The sequence below is a fragment of the Dermochelys coriacea genome, chromosome 3 (genome assembly GCF_009764565.3).
Source record: "Dermochelys coriacea isolate rDerCor1 chromosome 3, rDerCor1.pri.v4, whole genome shotgun sequence".
Lineage (NCBI taxonomy): Eukaryota > Metazoa > Chordata > Testudines > Dermochelyidae > Dermochelys > Dermochelys coriacea.
The window spans coordinates 148,739,433-148,763,034 of NC_050070.1; the positions used below are offsets into that span (position 1 = coordinate 148,739,433).

A 23,602-nucleotide genomic window follows, 5' to 3' on the forward strand; every position below is an offset into this window, starting at 1 on the left:
AGTGGCGTTGTGTTATTTTCTTTGTTGGGCCTGTCCTGTAGTAGGTGACTTCTGGGTACTCTTCTGGATCTGTCAAATCTGTTTCTTCACTTCAGCAGGTGGGTATTGTAGTTGTAAGAATGCTTGATAGAGATCTTGTAGGTGTTAGTCTTTGTCTGAGGGGTTGGAGCAAATGCAGTTGTATCATAGAGCTTGGCTGTAGACAATGGATCATGTGGTGTGATCTGGGTGAAAGCTGGAGGTATGTAGGTTGGAATAGCGGTCAGTAGGTTTCCGGTATAGGGTGGTGTTTATGTGACCATCGCTTATTAGCACCATAGTGTCCAGGAAGTGGATTTCTTGTGTGGACTGGTCCAGGCTGAGGTTGATGGTGGGATGGAAATTGTTGAAATCATGGTAGAATTCCTCAAGGGCTTCTTTTCCATGGGTCCAGATGATGAAGATGTCATCAATGTAGCACAATAAGTCAATGGGAGAGTGCTCCCCATCGACTTCAGTACTCCACCTCAACGACAGGCAGAAGCTAAGTTGACAGAGTTTCTCCCATTGACACAGCACAATGTAGACACTGCGCTAAGTCAATGTAAGTTATGTCAACTTAAGTTACGTAACTCACGTAACTTAACTAGCATAACTTAAATCGACTTATATCATCAGTGTAGACAAGGCCTCAAATCCGTCAACACTGACACCGCTAGCTGGGAAGATGCAGCTAACAGTCTATGCTGGAGGGCTACTCTGCACCAGGGAACCAGAGGCAGAGGAGAGGTGATTGAGAGAGGGGAAAAATGAAGAAAGCAAAGAAGAAAGTAGAGCAGGCCTCAGGTGCTAATAGTGTGCTGGCTTCATCTTATGGCCCTGTGCTTTACACCTGTATTAACTATATGGCAAGCACTTGAACTCAAGAATTGGACTTTTCAATCACTTATGATGCTGTAGCATGACACAATAATTAAACTGTTTTGGTGCTTTCACAACCATTTTTCAAGCTGGAAGGGTGCCATTACATTACCATATATTGTGTTTCCTAGGTCAGACTCAGCCATTTGAAGAGTGTTTTCTGCCAAGTAGTTTCTCAACAAAAGTTAACTAGATATCACTCAGGTTTTTATGTGTGTTAGGGCAGTTATGTTTGGAAAAGAATGAAGTGTTGTAAAGAGGAAAAATAGTAAGAATCTGACTATTCTGAAACAGTTTAATCAAATGCAGGACTAGAGAGACTGAACTTGTTTTTCCTGTTCTGCCCCCACTGAGACCCTCCTAACTCAAATTAACAAAAGATGTGTTGTAATTTGTAATTGATTGAGGAGAGTAAAAATGCAGATACAAAAGAGCATTTTTTTTTGTCAAATACATTCCCACCATCTTCTGATACTTGTCATCACATAAAGGAACTGTTATTGTTAAATCTTAGTTTAATTGAATGTCTGTGGTTAGGAAGCTTGTACTCAGATTGACTAGTTAGATAAAAGTAGATGTAAATGTTTTCTCCTCTTTGTGGGCTCTTCAGAAAAAAAGTAATATTGGTAGCATAAAGCAGTCATCCAATTTCAGTGCATGTGGTAGGTCAAAAGTCTAACTGAAATACCTGGAAGATGGAACATTTCATTCATTTTCTAGATTTTTACCTCCCTAAAGGAATAGGGTCCTGTTAACAACAAAGTCTCTACGTACAAAGAGAGAATCAGGAAATGAATAATTATTTGTGACTGATAACCATGTCTTAGACACTTTTCACTGATATCCTTTGTTTTCTTTTTTAATTGCTTGTTGAATGGAGTTGTCTTTTTTTAATGTAATAATCAAATTCCTAGGGTTTTCTAATGTGTGTATTTTTAAATTATAAAAGCTATTTTGCAATCTCACAAGCATTTATCAGTGCAGAATCTTAATTTTATGAAATCAAGTTGAGATAAGGCTTTTTCTTGTAATAGCTTACATAAAGAATACATTGATATTTTGATGTATTCTTCATAAACATACCATGGGTTAGTTAAATGAACTGCAGGTACATAAGATTAGTTAGACTTCAACCATATAGTAATAGAAAAAATAAGTAAGATGGTTCCTTCTGAATGTTCCCTTCTGGACAGTGTAAACACAGTAACAGGTGAAAAGGAGACATGACTTTATTCAAATGGCATACATGGATAAACAATGAAGTATGGTACTTAAAAATTATTTTTAAAAAAGATTTGGCCATCTCATTGTGTTTGTGTCTTTGAGGATGAACTCAGTCTCTCAAAGAATGCAGCTGTTATGCCTTTAGCCCAAGTTTGACATAATTTTTTTAGCATATCTCTTTATTGTAAATGCCTGACTTGGGAAAAAGGTTGCAGTGCAAAGAAATAAATGGTATCTGATATAAGATCAGTCAGATCTGTACTGTGGATTACCATCTAGTTTCTCCTTCCTGTCCAAAATATAGATCAGCCCTTGATACAATGATTCTTTGCCCAGGGTCTTTTCTTAAAGGAGATATCAGTGGAAACTTCGGAGGCATTGAATTTGCAAATGTTGGAATCACCCTACATATAAACAGAGATGGGGAAATATCCCAGATTCTGTTTAGGGTGGTGATAAGCATTTGTAGAGCTAGATAAGCTGGCTAACCCCTAGAGCCATATCACATTTACCTAAGGCTAGCCTGAAGAAGCCCATATTATCATTCTTGTAAGTCCAGAGAGAATAGAAAGGGCTGACTACCTCTCTTGGGTTTGACCTTCCTCAGCCCACCTCATAAATGTCCTTGTCCTAAGCTTTCTCTCAGTCCTGCTGATACTTCCTCTGGTAGTGCTTACTTCCTCTGGTAGTCCTTTCGTATCACTGATACTTTATCAGCATTGGCAACAGAGGCGGCAGAAATGTTGCAGTGAAATATGCCGCAGCATTTTTGCCTGCCTAATGTGCTCAGAAAGACACTATACTGGTTGAGTGCAGAGACCAGGTATGGACTGAGAGAAAGGAATGATGGGGAGACTGTACTATGTTCTCTGCTAACACATGCTCAAATTTAAACATATACATAACTTTAAACTTATAATTCCACTGACTTGAAAGACTACTTGTGCTTAAAGGTGTTCACTCAGAGCCATAGTTGTGACATAGGATATGCCTGACCAGTACATTAATGTATGAAAGAGGTCAGAGTCTTTCAACATTGTTTGAAGGTAAGTTCTATTAATTTCTATTAATTTCATTAATTAGAATAATTTATTAGAAACGTATGTAAAACATGCAAGTATTCATATTAAGCCACTCACGTTATTTTTTTTGTTCACATTGTTTTAAGAGGAACATTAAACTACTGACTTTTTATAAAGGTTTCTTTCCAGACTTTGTTTCCAAGCATTGAGACCTAACTAAAAGTGATTTTTGGTGGCAAGTTTGGGGATTGGTTTGGCCAATTTTAAATTATCAATGTATGGAAAAAAAAAAACTTAAATGCAAAAACAGTTAAAATAACTTAAATGCACAGCTGCAGTTTACAACTAATTTAAAGGGAAAAAATAGTATGGTTCACATTATTTGAAAAACAGTATGTTAAAGTGAAATTAAGTCATAAAACAAATGCTCAAAGGGGCAGAATTAAGATATTTTGCATGAATTAACTGTTTCTGTTCTCATTTGGAATCTTGCTGAAGGAGACTGTCCTGTTGTTTCCATCAGGGTGAAGCTAAGGAAGCTGGGACTAGATCATATTTTGAGAGGATGACGACACCAAATTCTAGAGATGAAGTGGCAGTGCCCTTTGCAACCTTAATGTAGTTATTGAAGTGTTCTATTTGAATAATCAAGTGGCTCTTGTTAAGAACACCTGATTGAATGGTTCATAAACCAAGCTGGGAGGGCTTGTAAACACTTTGGAGGATATTAGAATTTAAAAAGACCTTGACAAATTAAAGAATTGGTCTGAAACCAACAAGATAAAATTCAGTAAAGATGAGTGCAAAGTACTACACTTAAGAAAAAAATCAAATGCAGAACTACAAAATGGTGAATAAATGGCTAGGTGGTAGTAATGATGAAAAGGATCTGGTCCAGAGGTCACATGACTACTCTTCTGGCTTCCCTTTGCTTCCTCATCACAAAGTCATTTTTCTGCAGGGGACATAAATTCTGTGCATGTGCAGTGGCACAGAATTCCCCTAAGAGTATGGAATAGAAACTGGCTCACTGTACCCAGATTCCCTATTAGCTGTCCAGTTTGATGTTAGTCATCAAGACAAATTGTCAAGAGGGACTTCAACATTTGGGTATGTTGCAAAATCTTTTTGTTTACACAGGCTTTTCCCGAAGGCAGTGATTAAGTGGGGAGGGTTTTTTTGGAGTGGGCAGGGGGGGCGGTTGGTTGTGTGTGTGTGAGAGAGTTGCTCATTTAGTTTTGTTGACTTTGAAAGTTTTATGGATTTATAGTTGTATGGTTGATTTTCAGCTATGGAGTAAGGGTAGGATTCTCCTTCCCTAATTGCTAGCCACATTTTAAATTTTCAAGCATCAGTCAGAAAAATAGTTCAATACAATCCTAATGATCTGTTATCCACAGATCATTGGCATACTCAACCATAACAGCTCCTTGTTCTTAAAACATACTTGGGAGCACTTAAATCTATGAATTATAAGAGCTGCTGTGGTCTGTTGCATTTTTTCATATCTAGGGAGCTTTTAATCTTCAGATACTTTCATGTGTAGTAGTTTGGAACTGCAGACAGAGTAGAGTCATTAATTTCTGTTGGATGGGGGCAGGGAGTCTTTTTTTTTTTTTTTTTTTTTTATAAATAGCCATATTCTAATGCAGCATTTTATTTATATTAAGCTGTTTCCAAGCGTCCAGTGTAGAAGATGGAGTTAGTTGGGCCTTTTCTGATGAATCCTTTTGCTTCCAGAAAATGCCATTGCTTCAAAATTAAAGCTTTCTGCAGGAACCAATATCAATTTCAATAAAATTACATTTTAAAAATAAATAAAACAAAGCATTTTGCTATGGCTGAAAAGGAACGCTTTGATGTTTTTGTTTCAAAATGACATAACATAAAATAAATTTTGAAATATTATAAATTATAATATATAAAACAAAGTCTAAATCAGAACAAAATGTTTAGATTTTAATGAAATGGAGCACTTGACCCAAAACTAATCTTTTCCAGAACATTTTGAAATTTTTTGTTTTGTTTTGTTTAAATTCAGGACAAAACCAAACCTGAAAAATCACAGAATTTCCCACCAAACAGAAATTCCGATTCCTGCACAACTCTTGTAAAATAAATAACATACACCTAATGAACTGAACAGTTTTACTGTTATCGTCTGCTTTAATGGAATGTGTATAAAAAAAGTAGCCTATACTTCTAAATCATGTCGGAATACAGTTTGCAACTATAGACCGTGGCCAATTATTCTCTTTATCTAAATCTTCTTGTTTTGAATGGCGCATTAAAAAATGATTTGAATCCCTCCTTGGACTATATAGAACTATGCATAAGAATTTGACATTACTAGTCTGTTTCTTTCTGGTTTGATGGAAGATGCCGTAAATGCACCTCAGCCAGGCACCTGAGGTTAGATTCTGGTTAATCTCTGAGACTAGAGCTCCATAGAAACAATTTCATGGGAGAGAATTTAAACAAAGGCCAAGATTTTAAAAAATAAGTGTTTTAAAGTTAGGCTTGTAGTCCAGTCAGGCTCCTAAATCACTGGCTTGATTTTCAAAAGTGCAAAGCACCCAACCGCATCCACTAAAGTCACCATAGGTGCAGGAACTAGGAGTGCTGAGGGTGCTGCTGCACCCCTGGCTTGAAGTGGTTTCCATTATATACAGAGTTTATAGTTTGGTTCAGTGGCTCTCAGCACCCCCCTATAAAATTTGTTTCAGCACCGCTGGAAGTCACTGATATTTCCAAGTTGTTCAGTAATTTTAAAATCATATCACTGAGATTGCTAACATTAGGCATCTATTTTTGAAATTCTTGAGCTAGGTTAGTAAATCAGTAACTACAGTGTTCAAAATGTATTGCCTCCACAGATCACAATCTAATTTCTCCACTTCTTTGGAGTCTTTGTATTTTCTGCCCTAGTGGACAAGAATTGAGGGAGAAAAGGACCAGACATGTCTCTAATCTGTCTCTGTGCTGAGCTGTGCGTACATAGTGTCAAGAGGACCCCTTTTAGGGTTCTGCTTTCCGTGGCTGAATTCAATATGAGATTCGATGGTCAGATTAATTATGTAAAAGCAAGTAACCTATCTTTGGCCTTACATGCACTTCCATTTTAAATATGTGGATTTATTGGTACAGCCATCTGAAGGAAATCCTTTTTTTAAAATTCCAAATCTACTTTCTAGTTGTAAATAATTCACACTTTTTTTCTCATCATGCTAGCTCTGTTGAATTTCTAGATGTTGACTTGAGACAGGTTTACTGTGCAAAACTAATTTACGGAGATAGATGGGAGGCAAGAACATAAATTTGTTTCTGATAAATTCACATTTGTCCTGAAGAAAAACATGAATCAAATCATCTTCTCAATGAGAGCAGTGTATTCTATGTTAGAGGTATGGTTATGAAAATACGACTCGAAGAACAGTGGGCTTTGCTTGGGTGCGTTTTTTTCCCAACAAACTTCAGACTTAAGGTAATTCAGTGTTTCTCTCCATCTGTCTAAGAAAAAGTTAATTAGGCACTGAAATATATACGCTGAAGTCACCTTAACTCCTGTCATCTTTTGTCAAATATTCTTGCATAGCACCATTTTCTCAACATATGCATAATGGTAGGGTTTTTATTGTTTGGGTTTTTTAAATTGCTAAATTGTTTGGGTGGGAATTAGAAATTTGATTCTTTCTTGTTCTTGCTTTATGCAATGTAAGGTTCTGTTGTTTTTTATAAGGTTTGTATGCTCTTGGAAGTTTGATTTTTTTGTATTATGACAAAGCTCTGTCCTTGCCTCTGTGCATTTCCTGGCGGATTTCGCTAGCCTCAGAGGCTCACTGTGATCCTCCACGTAACCCTTCTTTCTCTAGAGACAAGGGTCACAGTCTACTGAGCCATTTTCATCATAAGCCAGCGCGGGAGGTGAGGAGAAGTTATCCTTCCTTGCACAGTCTCTGTTGTCTCCCAGTCTCAGTGATTAATCAGGGGGCAAAGGTGGGGGAAAGCCCGGGCCCACCCTCTACTCCAGCCCAGGGACCCTAATAGTATTAGCTATGGTAGCTGACCTTTTAGCAACATGACATGTATAATTCCCTGGGCTACTTCCCCCACAGCAGCCCTCACTTCCTCAAGCTCCACTTCACCCTTACCTCAGGGCCTCCTTCCTTGTGCCTGATATGGTGTGTACTACTTAGCCTCTCCAACCGTGCAACTTCTTCCCACACCTCCTGACATGCACCCCCACCTGACTGACTGGGAGGCTTTTAACTAGTTTCAGCCAGCCCCTGATTGGCTTCAGGTGTCCCAATCAACCTAGCCTTCTCCCTGCCTTCTGGAAAGTTCTTAATTGGCCCCAGGTGTCTTAATTGACCTGGAGCAGCTTCCATTTCACTTATCCTGGTACCAGGGATTTGTTTAGCCTGGAGCTAATATATCCATCTCCCACTACTTTTCTATACTCTGTGCATCCATGCCCCCTCCCATGTGCTTGTGCCACTCCCTATTTTAGTTTAGACCCTCTTCACTGCACCCCCAATGTTGTATCCCCCCCACCCCTAGTGCAGCTAGAGGAGCTGGAATTCCACCCTGTGTCGGCGACTAACCCCTGATTGCCACCCCCCCTCCCGCCGTCCAGCCCACCTCTTTTGGCGCCCTCCTCCCCTGCCTGAAGCCTAGCGAGTAGGAGTGGTCAATCTGCTTCCCCGTTCCCCTCCTTCTTCTGGTGTCTCCCCTTCCCTCCCTGCTCACGATGGCAGGGGACGAGACGGGTGGGGCCCCTCCAGCAGCCCCAGCTGCCCCTCCCCCACCTGCCCCTCCGTTCCCCCCCCAAGCCTCTACCACCACTGCCGCTGCCAAATCACCTGCCACCGCCCCCACTGGAGCGCCAGCAGCGGCGGGCACCAGAGTAACCAAAAAACCCCAAAACTACTTTTCTATAGCCATCTGGCCTTGCCCCGTCACAGTATGTTTTAGTATATAATGGAGGGTTTAAATTTGATTAATTGTCTTGTATGTAAGTGTAGCCCATCTCTCTGATAAAAAATGTCTGGTTTTTATCTCATTATAGCATCTGATAAGTTACACTTGAATACCTAATACTGTTGTAGCTGCTGTCTTGTAGCTTGTATTAAGGGCACCTACAGTCTCAGGCACCTTTTTATACTTAAATAAATGTAAATAAATAATAAATGAATATGCTTTGTATTTGTAGGCACTTGCAAATCAGTTTGAAGACAAGAAAACATTGGTATCTGAACGAATGAAGATTTTCTACAGTTGTCAGGTGCCTCCACACTGGGCAATAGAGGTACAAACTACCAGTATGACATTTACTCTAGATATCATGTTCAGATGTGATACCAATGTGATATATGCCATCATGTGCCAGCAATGCCCCTCTGTCATGTACATTGGCCAAACCGGACAGTCTCTACACAAAAGAATAAATGGACACAAATCTGACATCAGGAATTATAACATTCAAAAACCAGTAGGAGAACACTTCCGCCTCCCTGGTCACTCAATAACAGATTTAAAAGTGGCAATTCTTCAACAAAAAACCTTCAAAAACAGACTCCAATGTGAAACTGCAGAACTGGAATTAATTTGCAAACTGGATATCATCAAATTGGGCCTGAATAAAGACTGGGAGTGGTTGGGTCATTACAAAATCTGATTTTACCATACTAATTTCCCCCTACAGTTACTCACACCTTCTTGTCAACTTTTTGAAATGGGCCACCGTCATTACCAGTACAAAAGTGATTTTTCCTCCCTTAGTATATTACTGTTAATTGAATTGTCTCGTTAGATGCCCCCCCACTTGGTAAGGCAACTCCCATTTTTTCATGTTGTGTGTGTGTGTGTGTGTGCGCTTTAAAACTGAAGGGGATATTGCTATATTAATATATATATACCTGCTACTGTATTTTCCACTCCATGCATCTAATGAAGTGGGGTCTAGCCCACGAAAGCTTATGCCCAAATAAATTTGTTAGTCTCTAAGGTGCTACAGGAAATTCTCGTTTTTGCTGATACAGACTAACACAGCTACCACTCTGAAACATGTTCAAATTACCTTTGATATTGCATGCTATTTTGTGAAGCACCATGTCCTAGAAGCTGCAGTGGAAACCCACTGTCTGCTGCGTGTTACCATGTATAAATTGGAAAACTTGTTGAAAAAATTGGATGAACCTAACAATATAGGAATATGTAGATTTTAAAAAAGAAAGAAAGAAAAATCAAATTCTAGAACATGTGCAGCTTTTTTATATACATTTCTATCATACACAGAATTGATTGCTTGCTTAGAGATTTGCTTGCAAAACAGCTTTTCTGCATGGTCTTCTCCTTTTTTGCTTTAATGGAAAACGGAATAAGAATTCTTCAAAAGAAAACGGAGCAAATAGAGTTAGTGTGTTCTACAGTTACCAAAATACCGTAAATGAAAAAGATTGCCATTCTTAGGGGTCTGTTTCCTGTCTCTCCATCTACCCATTAATGAGGTAGACCAAGTCTTATAGGAAGTGGGTCATGGCCAGACTACTCTGGGTCAGTGGGTGAGATAACCCTGTTTGTTTCCATTTTCCACATAAGCCTGAAGTCCTCCTATACCTCAATAAGGTTCTACCTCCTAGGTGTTGGCCTTTCACTTTGATCCAGGCCCATTCCCCCATCAGTCCCTTTAAGTGCCCACTTCCCGTCCTCCACTATGTGATGGATTTTCTTAAGAATTCCCTCTTTTCCCCTGTGGAATCTGATACCTCATCCCACAAGAGGAATACCAAAGCTGAAGCACTCTTATTTTCTAGTCATGTACCTTCTTTTTTTGTAGGATGAAGAGGGCATTTTTTTCCAGCTACATTTTAATTTTAAGTGGAAGGTCATGCTATTTGAAAGATGTCAGACTGTGCGTAGTCTTATCTGGTATTATATTTAACACAGTATCAGAGGGGTAGCCTTGTTAGTCTGTATCCACAAAAACAACAAGGAGTCCAGTGGCACTTTAAAGACTAACAGATTTATTTGGGCATAAGCTTTTGTGGGTAAAAAACCCACTTCAGATGCATGAAGTGAAAATTACAGGTACAGGCATAAATATATATTGGCACATGAAGAGAGGGGAGTTACCTTACAAGTGGAGAATCAATGTTGAAGGCCAGTTCAGTCAGGGTGGATGTGGTCCACTCCCAGTAATTGATGAGGTGGTGTCAATACCAAGAGAGGGAAAATTGCTTTGGTAGTGAGCCAGCTGCTCCCAGTCCCTATTCAAGCCCAGATTGATGGTGTTAAGTTTGCAAATGAATTGCAGATCTGCAGTTTTTCTTTGAAGTGTGTTTTTGAAGTGTTTTTGTTGAAGAATGGCTACTTTTAAATCTGTTGTTGAATGTCCAGGGAGATTAAAGTGTTCTCCTACTGGCTTTTGTATGTTACCATTCCTGATGTCTGATTTGTGTCCATTTATCCTCTTACATAGAGACTGTCTGCTTTCGCCAATGTACATGGCAGAGGGGCATTGCTGGCACAAAATGGCATATATCACATTTGTAGATGTACAGGTAAATGAGCCCCTGATGGTGTGGTTGGGTGCTATTATGGTGTCTCTAGCGTAGATATGGGGATAGAGAAGGCAACGGGGATTGGTTCCTGGTTAGTATTTCTGTGGTGTGGTTTGTAGTTGCTGGTGAGTATTGGCTTCAGGTTGGGGGGACTGTCTGTAAGCGAGGATTGACCTGCTTCCCAAGGCCTGTGAGAGTGGGGGATCATTTTCCAGGATGGGTTGTAGATTGTTGATGATGCGCTGGAGAGGTTTTAGCTGGGGGCTGAACGTGATGGCCAGTGGTGTTTTGTTATTTTCCTTATTGAGCCTGTCCTGTAGTAGGTAACTTCTGGGTACTATTGCTATATTAAGATGGTGTTGTATGGTAGTGATAACATGTATGAATATATTTCAAATTGCAGAGGCTATAGATCCCAATTCTGTAGTGAGATGCTCACATGTGGATGCTTGCACCTGCATAGAGCTCCATTAAATCAATTTGGTCTCCGAACAAGCTTAGGGGGGATGCCTCCCCTTATCTCATTGCAGGATTGGGGCCTTACTTAGTAAATTTCTATATATTTCCACAAATAAAATTGCGTATTTTATATATGGTAAGCAAGTTTATAATTTCTTTAAAACTGAAGGGGATATTGCTATATTAATCTCTTTAAAAAAAAAAACTTCGAAGTCTATAAAACATAGCTTAATAGGTTAATTTAGAATGGAATTACTTATTTTTAAAAGTTAAATAAATATTGTATTGCAATGCTTCTGCTCTCAAATCTTTGTCTTACCTTTAAGTCAGATCTGTATGGCTGCTCAAACTGGACTGATGTGCCTTCTGGAAGGAGCTCTAAATTTTTCCAATTTTTTCACATAAAAAATTATTTATGGAGATTGTTACATTGTGTGGAAAAGTTTACTTTAAATATATTTGAAACGATACAAAGGAATTTTTATTAGGATGATTTGTCAGTGATGAGCAAAATTCAGAAGCTTGTTTGGGATTAATCACCCAGAAGTTGTACCTTATCCAAACTTTATCCCAACCCCATTAGTCTTCAAAATTAGGCTACATATCTCATGAGAAATGTTTCTTGTATTTTTTGTGTTTCCTGTTCAGGCCAGAAATGCCTGTAACATCTTTTCTAAAAATGATAATGAACATGCATTTAACTTTTTTCTATTATTTTTGACTTTCAGCGCCAACTTGCAAGCTTACTCTTTGAACTGGGGTGCACAAGTTCAGCTCTCCAGATCTTTGAGAAGCTGGAAATGTGGGAAGCTGTAGTAATCTGCTATGAAAGAGCAGGACAGCATGGGAAGGTGAGAGAATCTTGTTATCTGAGCTGAGTTTCTTGGATTTTGTTATTTATATTACAGTAGCACCTAGAAATCTTGTTTTGCTACGTACTGTGTACATGTACACATATGCAGATATACACATAGCTGTTATGTATTAATATAAATAGATATGAACTCACCCAACTTTTTTCTATTTAGCAATTCAAACAATGGCTGATTTATTGTAGGTGTCATGGCAGAAGTGGGTCTGGCAAAGGTATTTGAACTGGGAGAGGGTAGTACAGGTCAGCCCATGGTCAGTGTCCATATACAAGGAGAAGTGTGTGAAGAAAATATTTGTGGGGAAAGAGGACAAGCAGCAAATGAGTTTAGTATCATTGGTAGAACTGAGAAGGACCTGTGGTTGGGGACATGTTGGGAGAGGAATGCGTGAGTGAGAAGTGGCTTTGGAGGTGAGAGCAAGAAGTTTGAACTTGATAGCGTGACTGATTGTGTGTGTGTGTGTGTGTGTGTGAGAGAGAGAGAGAGAGAGAGAGAGAGAGAGAGAGAGAGAGAGAGAGAAGGGTGATGTGGTCCTGGCTAAGGACAATGAAGACTGTTTTATATGGTGGGGTACAATGTGAGTGTTACAGATTAGGAGATTCAAATAATCAAAATGGGGAGTTGCTGAGGGCCTGGACAAGAGTTCTGACTGTGTGAAAAGAGGTAATCCAGTTATAATTCCTACTTAACTTAGTTCTCATTTAACGGTAGCTCAAACAGACATATGCTGTACATTTTGTTTTTAAACGGCATACTTTTAAGGATCATTAAGATAAAGAAATCAAATACTCAAGTCGGGAAATGCAGTTTTTAAGATTGAAAGTTCCACTTTAACTCTCCCTCCTTGGTTGTTTCTCTGCTGAGGTTTCTCTGAACTTCTCCCTCCATTGCGCTAGCACTTATGACCAGCAGTGGGAGCACTAGTGTAGGCCAGCCAGTTGACATTTACTGCTGTCATCTAACCCCGTATGCTGATGACACAGTAGTATAAAGCTGCTGGTGGCTAATCTGTATTAGCCCTACCTGTTGCTCACACCAATGAAAATGCACTGGTGCTAAAGCATTGATGAAAGGAATTTAAGAAAATGCTAACTGGATATTTTACCTGTTTGCTTATACCTTTAAATGTGTTCTGATTATGCTAATATATCCAGGTGGGAAGATTGATAACATAAGATTCCATGGTAAAAACCCTGTTTTCAGTAGCATGTAACTTTCTGAAAGGTGAAAGTTTTTCCTCTTTGGTCTCTTGGCCACCTTACTCAGATCTACTGATACATGGAGAACCTATTTAAAGCCATACATGGAAAGATTGAGCTTACATTGAGTTAAGGTTGCAGAGGCAGCTTGTAGCCTTTTTAATTAGAATTGTAATTTGTCAATTAAAACAAATAAACTAGAATTTCTTTTAATGCCTTATATAACTTTTTCCAATTATACTAGGCCAATATCTAGATCTTGGTAATTATAAACTGGCAGATCTGTGTTTCACTGCCAAATGCCATGTCACATTATGCATGCCTTAGGGATACTGTGCTACTCTGAGGACTCTTTCAGTACAGTAGAGAAATAGAGGTCAATATTTTCCATTTCCTGGAAACACATTCTGTTCTAGTTAAATGCACAACTGCCCGTAGGGAGTTATGAAAATGGCATTCAGGCAGAGTATCTGACACAGGAAACTGCTTTCAAAATTGATGTTTGTACAGCACTTTGAAAATACAAAACACCATGTAAGTGCTAAGTAGCAACAGTACTGAAAACAAGGTTAGATCTAGAGCAAAACGACAAAAAAGAAAGATGTAGCTATAAAACAAGGAGTGAGTATATTTGTGCTCATTATCAAGAAAACTTTATTAATGTGAAATATTCCTATTAAAAAGACACTGTAACTAGACATATGGAAATGCATAAGAATCTGCTAGTGCGAAATATTGTCAGTGGATGGAGCAGCCTCAGAGCAAGCTGTGTTAGACAAGGCTTTGTACCTGATTCTCAGGATTGATATTGTAAAATGAGAGTAATGAAAAGCTAAAAAAACTTACAAAATGGTCAAACGCTGGAGAATATTAAGGGGGGAATATTGAGCACTAGAATCGTATCATGCTCCTTATTCCTACTTTTGAATTCTTGGCTGACAAAAAAGTTACAAACATCAACAATGCAGATACAGAAGTGAAGAGGTAAAGTAGTGCTACAATTAGTACTCGCAGCATATATTAGTTTCAGGTATTAGATCCAATATACTTGAGAAAAGCCTAAATGATAACTGAGGGAGTGCATATAGCCGCATAAAATTTGCTAAGAGCAAGAGGTTACTAAAGTTTAGTAAACTGAACGGTACGAAACTGTGGAAAAACCTGAGTGTCTCTGGATTAAGTTTAGAAGTGTGTGCAACAAGAGTGATGTCATGGTGGGAGTCTGCTATAGACCACCGGACCAGGGGGATGAGGTGGATGAGGCTTTCTTCCGGCAACTCACGGAAGCTACTAGATCGCATGCCCTGATTCTCATGGGTGACTTTAATTTTCCTGATATCTGCTGGGAGAGCAATACAGCGGTGCATAGACAATCCAGGAAGTTTTTGGAAAGCGTAGGGGACAATTTCCTGGTGCAAGTGCTAGGGGAGCCAACTAGGGGGAGCGCTTTTCTTGACCTGCTGCTCACAAACCGGGTAGAATTAGTGGGGGAAGCAAAAGTGGATGGGAATCTGGGAGGCAGTGACCATGAGTTGGTTGAGTTCAGGATCCTGACGCAGGGAAGAAAGGTAAGCAGCAGGATACGGACCCTGGACTTCAGGAAAGCAGACTTTGACTCCCTCAGGGAACAGATGGCCAGGATCCCCTGGGGGACTAACATGAAAGGGAAGGGAGTCCAGGAGAGCTGGCTGTATTTCAAGGAATCCCTGTTGAGGTTACAGGGACAAACCATCCCGATGACTCGAAAGAATAGTAAATATGGCAGGCGACCAGCTTGGCTTAATGGTGAAATCCTAGCGGATCTTAAACATAAAAAAGAAGCTTACAAGAAGTGGAAGCTTGGACATATGACCAGGGAAGAGTATAAAAATATTGCTCGGGCATGTAGGAAAGATATCAGGAGGGCCAAATCGCACCTGGAGCTGCAGCTAGCAAGAGATGTCAAGAGTAACAAGAAGGGTTTCTTCAGGTATGTTGGCAACAAGAAGAAAGCCAAGGAAAGTGTGGGCCCCTTACTGAATGAGGGAGGCAAGCTAGTGACAGAGGATGTGGAAAAAGCTAATGTACTCAATGCTTTTTTTTGCCTCTGTTTTCACTAACAAGGTCAGCTCCCAGACTGCTGTGCTGGGCAACACAAAATGGGGAAGAGATGGCCAGCCCTCTGTAGAGATAGAGGTGGTTAGGGACTATTTAGAAAAGCTGGACGTGCACAAGTCCATGGGGCCGGACGAATTGCATCCGAGAGTGCTGAAGGAATTGGCGGCTGTGATTGCAGAGCCCTTGGCCATTATCTTTGAAAACTCGTGGCGAACGGGGGAAGTCCCGGATGACTGGAAAAAGGCTAATGTAGTGCCCATCTTTAAAAAAGGGAAGAAGGAGGATCCTGGGAACTACAGGCCGGTCAGCCTAACCTCAGTCCCTGGAAAAATCATGGAGCAGGTCCTCAAAGAATCAATCCTGAAGCACTTAGAGGAGAGGAAAGTGATCAGGAACAGTCAGCATGGATTCACCAAGGGAAGGTCATGCCTGACTAATCTAATCGCCTTTTATGATGAGATTACTGGTTCTGTGGATGAAGGGAAAGCAGTGGATGTATTGTTTCTTGACTTTAGCAAAGCTTTTGACACGGTCTCCCACAGCATTCTTGTCAGCAAGTTAAGGAAGTATGGGCTGGATGAATGCACTATAAGGTGGGTAGAAAGCTGGCTAGATTGTCGGGCTCAACGGGTAGTGATCAATGGCTCCATGTCTAGTTGGCAGCCGGTGTCAAGTGGAGTGCCCCAGGGGTCGGTCCTGGGGCCCGTTTTGTTCAATATCTTCATAAATGATCTGGAGGATGGTGTGGATTGCACTCTCAGCAAATTTGCGGATGATACCAAACTGGGAGGAGTGGTAGATACGCTGGAGGGGAGGGATAGGATACAGAAGGACCTAGACAAATTGGAGGATTGGGCCAAAAGAAATCTAATGAGGTTCAATAAGGATAAATGCAGGGTCCTGCACTTAGGATGGAAGAATCCAATGCACCGCTACAGACTAGGGACCGAATGGCTCGGCAGCAGTTCTGCGGAAAAGGACCTAGGGGTGACAGTGGACGAGAAGCTGGATATGAGTCAGCAGTGTGCCCTTGTTGCCAAGAAGGCCAATGGCATTTTGGGTTGTATAAGTAGGGGCATAGCGAGCAGATCGAGGGACGTGATCGTTCCCCTCTATTCGACACTGGTGAGGCCTCATCTGGAGTACTGTGTCCAGTTTTGGGCCCCACACTACAGGAAGGATGTGGATAAATTGGAAAGAGTACAACGAAGGGCAACGAAAATGATTAGGGGTCTAGAGCACATGACTTATGAGGAGAGGCTGAGGGAGCTGGGATTGTTTAGTCTGCAGAAGAGAAGAATGAGGGGGGATTTGATAGCTGCTTTCAACTACCTGAAAGGGGGTTTCAAAGAGGATGGCTCTAGACTGTTCTCAATGGTAGCAGATGACAGAACGAGGAGTAATGGTCTCAAGTTGCAATGGGGAAGGTTTAGATTGGATATTAGGAAAAACTTTTTCACTAAGAGGGTGGTGAAACACTGGAATGCGTTACCTAGGGAGGTGGTAGAATCTCCTTCCTTAGAGGTTTTTAAGGTCAGGCTTGACAAAGCCCTAGCTGGGATGATTTAACTGGGACTTGGTCCTGCTTTGAGCAGGGGGTTGGACTAGATGACCTTCTGGGGTCCCTTCCAACCCTGATATTCTATGATTCTATGATTCTATGATTCTAAACTGTTTTCTGGGGTTTTTTTATGATTATTGGATACAACTCTACTTGTTTGTTTCATAACATGATTATAATTAATGGAATCTGGTATCATAAAGTAAGCCAGCAAAAGAGCAACACAGTGCCAAGCAAGGAGCAAAACAGAACACTTATACAAAAAGAGCAATTTAAGTTGTGAACACACAGTGTGGTGTTAATTACTGACCTTGTCATTCCAATTTTTTCACTTGTTGCATTCCTCCAATGAACCTATTGAAGAGCAGACACCAATCTTCATGGATGTGGTAAAAAGTAGGCTGAGGAAAGGGGCCTGAGCCTGTCAATACTACTGAAAACTAAAGAGGGGCATTTGTACCAAATGGGAATGTTACTGGGAGCATAAATGTGGGGGAGGGGGCAATGGCTGTAGAAGCTAAGATGGTTCCTTGACCTTGAAACCTTGAATAAGGCATCTGGTTTAAAAATATCACCCAGCCTTCCAGTAATGGCCCCTAGCCTCCAGCGCCTGCCCTGCGCACACACTTCCCCTTCAGCCAGAGAATTGCATGTTTTGCCAGCAGGCAATTAGACCTACACCCATTACTTCCTCTCTGCTTTGCCCCCTCCATGCTGCTTGGTATGTGTCAAAGGGGTAAATGAAGGGCTGTTAAGAGCAGAGCTCCCTCCTCAGCTTCTCCTGCATTAGTTCCAGCCATTGAACCCACTGTGATTCACTAGGGTCAGGCGAGACATCAGAGGAGATGGCTGCTAGCTTGGTTCTTAAGACATCTTCAGGGACAAGACACTCTTCCCTCCATCATTGTGGAGGCTTGGTGGGAACTTGTTCCTTACCCTAACTTGTGGGTAGTTCCAGCCCCACTCCTCACCCACCTTCCCCAGCCTTTGATTTACCTGTGAATGCTTGTGAGATGGACACTGCTTTGGAGGAGGGCAATTGCTCCCCCTAGGACAGAGCTATTTGGGGACAGAGTTGTGGGGAGCCTGCATGGGGGTTGGCCCTCCTGACCACTTTCCCTGTTAGAGAGACAGCAGGAATGGAGGAGCTCCTGGAAAGAGAGCTCCTGGAATGGGGTGGGGACTCCCTCATGTGCAGGAGCCCTAGAACACTGCTTCCCCTTCTTCCCCCGGTGGGAAAAGCCAGGAACAGAGCCAAGCTTTGCAGCTGCAGAGGCAGCAATCCATATGTCAGTGATCGTCCTTGTCACCACAGGAGAAGTCTATGAATGCAAAACCACAAAACATTACAAATGTTACTTCATGCAGGGGAACAACAATAGGAAGAGCTGGGAAGCCTGTTTCACTCTTATTCTGATTGCCTATGCATTAGGGAGACAAGGTGGGAGAGGCAATATCTTTTATTGAACCAACTTCTGTTGGTGACGGAGACTAGCTTTTGCGCTTATACAGAGCTTTTTTTCAAGTCTTGGAAATGTACTCAGTGTGTCACAACTCAATACTAGGTGGAACAGTTTGTTTAGAAGATAACACATTTCAAGGGATCGTTGAAGGCGTAGTGGCCCATTAACACCTCTTCAGTCATGGGGGGAAGGGAACTGAAAGGGGTTATTAGTGGGTTACAGATTGTTGTAATAAACCATAAATCCAGTGTATCTATTCAGTCCATGATTTTTAATGTCTAGCAAAGTTATGAATTTAAGCTCTCAGGCTCATCTTTTGAAGGTGTTGTGCAGGTTTCCTTTAAGAATGAGGATTGAGAGGTCAGATATAGAGAGTGGTCGCTTTCTGAAAAGTGTTCACCCTCAGATGATGTTTTTGTCATTATTATATTTCTGTGTGAGTTCATTCCAAGAGCGCAGTGATTGTCTTGTTTTACCCATGTAATTGTTGGATTTAGAGCACTGGATAAAGTATTCCACATATTGTGATAGGCATGCGTAGGATCCATGGATCTTGAAAGTGTGTTGTGGGGCGTGTTGATTATCACAGCAATAGAGAAATGTCTACAGGTTTTGCAACTGTTGTTCTGGCAGGGTCTGGTGCCATTTTGAGTTTATGTGCCCTGGTGTAAGCTGGAACCAACATGCCTACAACACTGCCTGTGCAATTTGTGGCAGAAAAGGAGTAGTGCTCCTTGAAGTGCTGTGGAGCACAGGAACATGGGAAGGAGAAAGACAGGACAATTTAAATGGAATATCAGGAAAAGCTTCTTAAAGGCAAGATCAAACTAGTATATAAATTACTAAATTAATACTTTACCTGATGCTTTGAAAATGTAACTACTGCCATTAAACTTTACAACAGGCTTATGAGAGAAATAAGTATTCCCTATATGTAGAAGAGGAAACTGAGACAAAGACTGCAATGAGTCGGTTCCAAAACAGGAATTAGAATTTGGAAGTTTCCCTCTCCCACCCTCATGCTCAACCCGCTCTGTCATACTGCCTCTCTAGTAGACTGTCAAATACACTCCCAAAGGTAGGGTGACCAGACGTCTCTTTTTTAAAGGAACAGTCGCGTATTTAAGCCCTCCTTTGTGTGTTCTGACTCTTTTTTCTTTTCTTTTCTTTTTTTTACAAATGGGCAAATTGCCCTGTATTTTGGGTCTCCCCCACCCACCCCCATCAGTACTTGTGGGTTCTGCTGCTGCCGGATCCCTGCTTGACATCTGCCTGCTCACCAGTGGTGAGTGGGAGTGTCCAGTGGCCAACAATGGGGGTGGATGTGCAAGGCTGGTGGCAGGGCAAAGCTGCAGAACGTGGGGCCGGCCACTCCCCGTGCTGATCCATCAGCACAGCCCCCACTGCGTGCTGGCTCTCAGCCAGCAGGGCCTCGCCCCCGTCCCGTTTCCAGCCGGCACTGGCTGTGCTCTGCGGTGGTTAGTGAGTGTGGGCAGGCTCCAGGCAGTGACCGTTGATGTGTCACCTCTGCTGCCCACCCATTGGCCCATTACGTGCTCCCCCTCTCGCAGTCCTCTTCCTGCTTTGCCCCTTCAACCTCCCCTCCCCCGCCCCACTGCTCCTCCTCCATATCCCTCTGGACGGGGCGCGTCCCGCTCCCAGCACTATGCAGAAAACCAGCCCCTGATCGGAGCACTCGGCTCACCAACAGCCTGGCCAGCAGGCTCCTTCCTTCCCCTACTGCCTCTGGCTGGGCCTGTGCTCCGGGAAAGCCCAACACCCTCTGGCTCTGTGCTCTGGCCAGGAGGAGCCAAGCCCTGCATGTGCCAAAGCCTGCACAGCACTGGCATGGGGAAGCCTTTCCACCCCTCAGCTAAGCTGTGGAGTGGCGGGGGGGGGAAGCGATTTCCAACCTGTTTGAGCCCTGACTCTGCAGGTTCCACAGCAGCCCTCCAGGCAGCGGCTTAGCAACCTCTTTACCCGACCTTCCCCATCCTGGGTCCTGTCCCCAGGGAGCATGGGGATGCTCTGCCCCCTAGGCACCCTTTGCTGCTGAGCCACCTCTCTGGCTGGGTTCGCTGAAGGCCCCTACAGTCAGGTTTCCTGAGCTCTGGTGCACAATGCATCTTTAGGGTTTAAGCCCTTCCTGCCCGCACTGTAGCTGGGGAACAGGAGGTGGCTGGGTTATGTCGGTGGCCGGCAGCAGCCTGGAGGTGTTAGCTGCCTTTCAACACTGTGTGGGCAGGAAGGGACAAGCTGTTTCCAGCCATTGAAAGGTTGCTACTTGGCTACATCCTGGTGTGAACCCTGGCAGAAATCTGTGGAGAGGCGATATGTGACCCTGTGTGGCCCCCCCCATGTGTTGGCTAGGGAAGACGTGGTGCCAGGCACCAGGAGAGGCGGATCTATCCTGGGAGCCCAGGTAAGCATGGAGGCCGAAGTGCACCGGGGAGGGTCAGGTTGGTCACACACACACACACACACACACACACACACACACACACACACACACACACACACACACACACACACACACACACACACACACACACACACACACACACACACACACACACACACACACACACACACCCCCTCTCTCTGTGTGAGAGGTGTACAGGAGTTTATGTGTGTCACCTCTCCTGTTGTGAACCCTAAAGTCTTAAAGATAAGAAGGTAAATAAAAAGAATTCAACTATGCAGTGTTTCTTTTTAACAGAAGGTCAGTCAACTTAATTGTAATTTGAACATTTATACTGCATAGTTCTGACTGATTGCTGCTGAACTTGCTTTAATATGAGTAATTTTACCAGGTGTCCCATATTCAACATAAGCAAATATGGTCACCCTACACAAGGGAAATGATAAAAATTTCATTTTAGGATATATTTAAAATTAGATAGGCCAAAGCACAAAAATATACATCATTTAAGACTGGAGTATAATGAGTGAGAGTGATGGAGACTCATGAGTGGAAAGAAAATAGGGTCTATAAAAGGGAGAGAGCAGATGAGTAGACACACAGATGGACATTTTGAGGGTGGGAAGCCTATTTCTGGGTTAGTGTTAAGCTTGGTACACGGGAGTCTATGCAATGAGGATCAAAAAGGAATTATAACACTTGTGCATTTCTGGCTACTAGAACATTGTTTGTTGTTCTCTCTCTGCATACTTCATACTGTTTTTATTGTAATATCCCAATAAATCAAGTGCATGATCTTATGTCTTTCTTCATGTTTTAAATAAGTGTCTAGTGAACTGAGTTCATGCTTTCATTCCAGTTCAGCTTAGACACTCCTGTCCAAACCATTTAATTGTAACCAAAACTTGTTTAAATCAGCAATATTTATGAAACTGTAATTTTAGTTTTATTTACCATGTTAAATTTACCTTTTTATAAAGTTAAATTTAAGAAGTTTTGTGAAGATTAAAAAAAGTAGCTTGTTCTATAGTTTGGGAACATGCTCAAAATATATTTTTCAAAAGTTCATTATATTTAGATTTCATTGCTAATTATGTAACATTTCAAGTCATTACAAATGTATTTAATGATTAAGAATTATTAAATGAATCTCTCACATAGTGACAGGTTTCAGAGTAGCAGCCATGTTAGTCTGTATTCGCAAAAAGAAAAGGAGTACTTGTGGCACCTTAGAGACTAACAAATTTATTTGAGCATAAGCTTTCGTGAGCTACAGCATCCGTTGAAGTGAGCTGTAGCTCATGAAAGCTTATGCTCAAATAAATTTGTTAGTCTCTAAGGTGTCTCAAGTACTCCTTTTCTTCTCATAGTGATTACACTTCATTTATCTAAATTATGGTCTTACCAAGAGAAAATCACCACTCAGATCCACATGAAGGATTTTGCTTCCAATATTTTTCTTTCTACAGAACCAGAATTCCCATCAAAGAGCAGGATACCCGTTTATATCTGCTACATGGTTACAAGAGTAATTTTGCTCTTAACAAAAATGCACAGCATAATGGGAAATCTTGATTTAAAGCATTATCCAGATTTGTATGAGCCAACAAACTAATCATTTTTAAAAATCCAGATAATTTTATGACTTTGTGATAAGAATCATTTGCATTAGTCCTGTGAAGATTGGAGGAACAAAGAGAGGATGAAAAACCAACTGCATAATATATATGGGAGGTGAACAGCCAAAGTATTGTATATTTAATTATTCTGTTTTATCTCCAAGCTGGAATATTTATGTTGGCAGTGAATCCCTGCAAATTCAGGCCAAAACATACTGTTTTTGCCCACTTAAATGTAAAATGTAATTAGTGATTGGCTGGGCTGTTTGTGTAGTGTGTAACAGTACTAGGCACTACCATACAGAGACCTGGGTTTGGGAGTGACTTACACAGGATGAGGTACAGGAGCAGCATGCAATGCCCTTTTCACCTCGTAGCTGCTGTTCACAGCAGAATTTCAGTCTGGTTTTTTAAAAAAAAAAAAAGCCTGTACTTTCAGATTCTACCTGCTATGCCTGCAACTATTTTAATTGTGTGGTTCCCTCTGTTCTAGAACAATCTTTGAAATCAGCTGTCAATATTTATTAATTTAATCACAGTCAGAGAAGTTAGAGACGGGAGGAAAAATTATTTGTTAACTAGTCTTTCCCTCTGCCAGTTCAGGGTTCTTTATGAAGGTATATTTTTCTCGTGCTTTGCCCAGTCTAATAATAAATGTCTCAAGTAATAGAGATTTCACAGCTTCCTTTGGAAAACTATTCCACTGCTTAAGAACTCTTACTGGTCAGCAATTTTTTCTGACACACAGCCTACAATTTTCTGCTTCTTAATTTGGTACCATATTTTCCAATGATGTTCCTATACAATCCTAAACAATTCCTCTCCCTTCTTTATGTTTATGCCCTTCCAGTATTTGTAGACCGTTATGTTTCTGCTAAATCTTCACTTACCATAGATGGCAGCAAGAATGTCTTAATATATTAGAGATGAAAATATTCACAACAAAGTGAAACCCTTGAAAGGGCTCTTTCTTTCTGAAGATTTCTGAATGGGCTCTTTGAACTTTATTAATAGTTCAAAATTAACCTGTATGCCCAAAATTGAGGGAGGGGCAGTAGAAGATTGCACACACATTAGCCATTTTTTCTAACTGAATTCCCTAGAGATTATGCAAGTGTGGGAAAGGAAAATAGCTTTCATTAGAACAGAAGAGGGAAGAATCATTCCCACATGAAGATCAACAGTGCAGTTGCCTTAGGTAG

General features: G+C 41.3%; 1 protein-coding gene across 4 annotated transcripts in view; it reads left to right on the forward strand.

The window, feature by feature from the left end:
- TTC27 (tetratricopeptide repeat domain 27) overlaps positions 1 to 23,602 on the forward strand; it is a 203,123-nt gene that overhangs the window by 120,616 nt on the left and 58,905 nt on the right. For all 4 annotated transcript variants that reach the window (XM_038397195.2, XM_038397194.2, XM_043511535.1 and 1 more), the window contains 2 exons: positions 8,359 to 8,454; positions 11,896 to 12,018. In XM_038397195.2, coding sequence (XP_038253123.1) covers positions 8,359 to 8,454; positions 11,896 to 12,018 — 219 coding nt within the window. The remainder of the gene's footprint in view (positions 1 to 8,358; positions 8,455 to 11,895; positions 12,019 to 23,602) is intronic.